The sequence below is a fragment of the Cupressus sempervirens genome, chromosome 10 (genome assembly GCF_028749045.1).
Source record: "Cupressus sempervirens isolate cs-2001-9-10 chromosome 10, ASM2874904v1, whole genome shotgun sequence".
Classification (NCBI taxonomy): domain Eukaryota; kingdom Viridiplantae; phylum Streptophyta; class Pinopsida; order Cupressales; family Cupressaceae; genus Cupressus; species Cupressus sempervirens.
In genome coordinates, this window is record NC_143127.1 from 627513427 (window position 1) to 627518684 (window position 5258).

At 34.6% G+C, this 5258-nt stretch overlaps 1 protein-coding gene across 2 annotated transcripts; it reads left to right on the top strand.

Annotated features, from left to right (window-relative positions):
- Positions 1–1898: 1898 nt before the first annotated feature.
- LOC149535400 (uncharacterized) lies at positions 1899–4092 on the top strand. Of its 2 annotated transcripts, none has more exons than XM_089804106.1 (4): positions 1899–2195; positions 2312–2410; positions 3351–3502; positions 3697–4092. In XM_089804106.1, the coding sequence occupies exons 1-4, from the start codon at positions 1979–1981 to the stop codon at positions 3871–3873; spliced, it is 645 nt and encodes a 214-aa protein (XP_089660232.1). In that variant the 5' UTR covers positions 1899–1978; the 3' UTR covers positions 3874–4092. The 2 variants fall into 2 exon arrangements, with proteins under 2 accessions (XP_089660232.1, XP_089660233.1); XM_089804107.1 differs by having other exon boundaries at positions 3702–4092.
- Positions 4093–5258: the final 1166 nt, after the last annotated feature.

Sequence of the window (5258 nt, forward strand, 5' to 3'; positions counted from 1 at the left end):
TTCCATTTGCCACAGACCGCTTTGGTTTTGACAAACTCTTGCCTAGTCTCCATCTGTCACACATGCTATGCATCTACCAAAATAGTTGACACATAATTCTTTTGTTTCTATGGTTTCATTCTATGCGGATGCTTTATAATTAAGATATTTTTATTATTATTTCTTGTTTGTTTTAAATTCTGTTTGTTTTAGATACTGTAACATATTGGTAATTTTTGTAATTACCATTTTTTTCCTACATAAAAGTTTGTGAAATAAATACCAAGGGTCTTTTCCTTATACAGTTCTGAAGAGGAGGAAGGATTCTTCTAGTGGAGAAAGAATTGTCTGGAAATTCATATTAGTGTCTACTACTTTAATTGACTGATGTCTAAAGTCTAAATTCTTTTAAGAAAATGTTTCTTCAGACATCCCATGTTTCTCCTAACATCCTTTGCCATTAATTGTTCAGTTTTCCAAATTAATTGTATATGGGACTGTATGCACCAGGTGTGTTTCAGAACCTGTACAAAGAATGCTATGGAATGAACACAATAACTCTAAGCATACCACTATTACTTTTGTGTTGCAGCCCAAAGAATTCTTCAAAACAAACCCCAAATTTCTTTACTCACCCAAGAAATAATGATAATTAAGTTCAATACCGATTCTAGCAGATCTAGCATATAAGAGATTGGAAAAATTGATTCATCTGTAATTTAGAGTTCGTTGAAAGGTTTTGTATTCTTCTATAATTTTAAATATGTACACAAAAGCCTATAGACAAAAATCCCCTAAATATTTTCACTCATTTGCTCGCCCGAATCCCAGGCCCCGCCTCCGTCCTGTTGAGCCCTAAAGGCGATCGAAACATCAGTCCGCCGAAATTTACTGCCATAAAAAGATCCTTCATTTGCGAGCTGAAATTGAAAACGGTGAGCCGTTCTCGAGGGCTCAGCCTCAGCAGATCTTCATCTTTTGCTTTGATCTTCGCAACCTGACTGTGCAAACACTGAGCGGCGGGATTCGAACGTTTGTCGGCAAGGTCTTCTGCCGCCTTAACTCCAGACTTTACGTTCGGCAGATGCTTGGCGAGTTTGAAGATGAGATGAGACGGATGTGACAAGAGTATTATTAAGTGCATTTAATGTGTCATATTGAAAGAGATATATTTCTAAATTTTTTTAAGTGGGAAAATAGCATATAACCCTAGAAAATTCTAATGGATCAATTGAAAAATAGAAATAATCTAACATAAATTAATTTAAAAATAGAAATCTTGTCAAACTTTAGAATATGAGTATTTTTAGAGTTGTATAAATTAAATAGAGGGTCAGGGACTAATAATAAATAAAATAATGAGAGAGAAATCCATCAAAATCTCTGATGTATTTATTTTCATTTGTTGGAGCTAGTGTACACCTTGAAGATGCACTCTGCACATTAAAGCTGCAGTTAATGACCTGTCATGTTTCATTTTAATATTCATTTAACACTAACTAACCTCGAAAACCTGTCAGTTTGTTTTCGTTAAATTAATTTTTTTAAATAGAATTTTTTTCATTGCCTTTTTAGACAGTTGCAGATAAATACTATAATTTAAATTATTTTAATAATATTTTAATAAGTTATAATGTTAAAACTTTACTCTATACAAACAGATAGAAAAATTCTTAAAACAAGGAAAGCGTTAGTATCCTGGCGTAGGCAGACTAGCAATAAAGATATTCACTTCTAATTTCTAAAACAAATTATGATGTATTAAAGTTTGAGACTGCCAAAATGTATGCAAATTATATACCGACTCTAATCCCTTCATCTCTCGGGCTATACACGACCAAAACTTAGTCGGTGGCTCCTGGTGGGGTCAATTAAGGAGTGACCACACAATTTAAGCCACACAAAATACTCCACAAAGCAGGTCTATTGAAACAAAAATGGAGGAGTTTGTTTTGGCAGGCCGCCATGAGCACAATAAACAGTGAAGTGTTTGTCAATAATGGCTTCACTCACTTGGATCTGCCATGGCCAGAGAGCCTCCTTTTCATTTCATTCTCTATTTGATGTGAACAGATATACTCTTTTTAGAATTAATAAGAAGCAGCATGTCAGTCTACTGATTGTGAGATCTTCTGCGGAGAAAGGAACAGGACACGGGTCTTTTGTGAAATCTTTGGATGTTTTATATCCTCATGTCCCTTGCCGAATTTGTAAAGGTAAGATCCAATTTCTTGTAAACCATCCTCTTTATGGCTTTCTTGTAATCTCTTTTCTGGAGGAAGAGAAGATGCGGAAATTGCAATTCTGAATGGATTATTTGAATGGATTTCAGGCAGAGGCAAGTTTGCCTGTGACAAATGCGATGGGAAGGGAAGCCTGGGAAGAGGAGGTTATCAAAAGAAAAATCCTGTTAATCTTGATCGGATTGTTGGTGCGCTCTCACTTTAACTTGCAATTAGGGTTTGAAGGGTTTTGTTTGTTTATATTTCTTTAAAGTAATCACTGTAAACGTATTGTATAACAATATATAGCACGGCCATACAACGGAATAAATTATCTTTCTGTCTGGTACTCAATTCAACAAATTTATCTCAGACTTCATTTCCTAAGGTGCATTTATAGGGAATGCCTACCAATTGTTACTCTGGTTTTGTAATTTTAATGAATTAAGGAGTGGCTTTTGGAATTAAGATGTAGACAATGTTACTCCGCATTTGTAGTTTTTAATGAATTTAGGAGTGGGCTTTGAAACTAAAATTACGTAATGTTATTCCGCATTTGTAATTTTAATGAATTTGCGAGTGGCTTTTGGAATTAAAATGAAGACAATGTTATTCCGCAGTAGTAGTTTTAGGGTTCGTTTGGTTCGTGGAATTTTAAAAACCTGGATTTGTACAAACCTTGGTTTAGCCAAATCAAGGTTTTGTATATCTTCATTCCGATTTTTGGGATTTTCTTGAAACTGTTTGTTTCACTGGGAAGATGCATGTGAAAACACATTTTTATGCGTAAGCTTGGAGTTGAAGGCAAATTTCAAAAAATAGTCCAATCTATTGTTTTTACACTCCTTAAAAAACAAAACCAGGTTTTGATTTTCAATTCCTACTTTTTTTAAGAAGTCGGAAAACCTGGTTTTGAGACAAAATTGGAAGTTTCGTATGCTAATTCCATTTTGCAAATTTTGAAACAAACACACAAATTTTCAAATCCGGGTATGAATTTTGGAGCGGGCTTTGAAATTAAAATGTGGTTATTAAGAGTAACAGCATTTTAGATGTCAACTAGTTTTTCACTGGAAGAAAGAAGAATTTTAATCTATTTAAATTGTTCATCTTTTCAAATAGTGCATGTAAATATGTATGTGTTTCTAGGCTCCAAATGGACAGCCAGAGAAACTACCTTTGGGTGGAGGCATTTCATTGTATGTACAAAACAGAGAGGGTCAGCCAAAGACTGGTTTTTGGAGATGGTGGCAACCTGTGATAAAGACACCCACTTCTGGATCAATTCTAAAAACCTTAAGGTGCCCCTCTCTTTTTTCATCTCACAATTGAATTCTTGAATTTAGGAATTCTGCTTTTGCAATTAGTGGCAGAAAATGGTTGGAAGCCATTAAAGTCTTTCAGAATTGTTAGGCACATGGTTTTTAATAATGCAAAAACCCAATAGCAAATATAAGGCACACAAAAATCTTTGCTTGTATGAAATGGGTGGCAGGACAGAGAGAGATGGTGCATGGGTTGGCTGCAGAGAGAAGAATTGGTGACTGGCAGCAGAAAATCAAAAGATGCTTCTTTGTGTAAAGCTTGCAGAGGAGAAGGCACCTTAATTTGCACAGCTTGTGATGTCCAGAATCGTTCAAAAATTAACAGAGTTGATATTATTGAGGTCTGACTGTATCAAAGTGTAATTTTCTGCAATTTTCTTCACTGAGTTTGGAATGGTTGAGGGATTTGTGAAGAATGTGTTTGGATAGGGATTTTGTTGAATTCAATATCTTTTATGTCTTATTTTTGTAACTGTACAAAGTGTTTTAAGAGCATCAGAACTTCCAAGAAGGCTTTGTTTAACTGGAAGCGTTTATTAAATTTTTTCAGCGAGTGCTTCTTCAAATTGGGAGCCTTTTGAGATTTATTTTTACTTATTCTGTCTAAGAACATTTTAGAATAAGGATTATATGTAAATAAGTGATCCATCGTTGAATGTAAATTCAGAATCCTCGCATAAGTGTCAAACAACCTGCCACATAAACAGACGTCATTCAGGCTGAGGAAACTGTAAGCTCTTCTTTACTCCACACTATAGTTTATATTATATTCAGGTGCTCACCGCTAGTTTAAAATGTTTAAGGTGAAAGTCCATGCCATGGATATCTTATTTTACTTTTGAACATTAGGGGAAGGTACGTAGGAGTGGCTATAGTTAATTTTGTGCGGTTAGTGAGGTATCAAATGATGTTGAAATTTCTCAAATTTTTATGTTGTTGTTAAGGTTTTAATTTCTCCCAAATGACAATGTACTCTTCAAGAGATGTCATACAAGAAGGTATTAAAAAATGGTTTAAAAAAATTGTGTTCACCAATACTTGACCCACATTGTGTTAAGTTTTAATCAGATTTAGATTGTAGGTAATAGTTGACCTTTCATCTAGCCTTTATTGAATCTCAATATTTGACATAATCTAGTTTCTAGTCTTTTTGGGGTGTTTTAGAAGTAGAGTTCTGATTTTTTCGTATTTACTTTTTGACCGGATGCTCTTTGCTACTAGTTAAGAATATATTTATATTCCTTGGCTTCTGGAATACTACTCTGACTTGGTAGTATAGTATCATTGGAGATTTTTTTACGAGTTATATTGTCTACCCCATATACCACCTTAATCCTTGTAATTCTCCCCTCCAGATGTTTCTTTGTTATACCTCTTCCAGATGCCTCAACCATGATTACAAAGAGAAAGGGGGAGATAGGATCTCCTTGTTATAAATCCTTTGATTTTCCAAAGTAACCTTCTACAGTCCCATTTAAAGGGATCGATATTTTAGGTGTGGAAATACAACTAAATATTAGATTGATCCATCTCCTTGAAAAACCAAAGGCTTCCACACATAGAGAAATCTCCAATTCACATTTCTTAAAAAACATGGCCTGAAATAGGGATCACCTGATTTCTTCCATAATAATAGGGATCTCCTTGGTGCTTTATGGCTTGGCGCTTTATTAGGATGGAGATCAAATAGGGATCTTCTAATTTCTTTCATAGTAAGTCTTTTGTTGAGGAA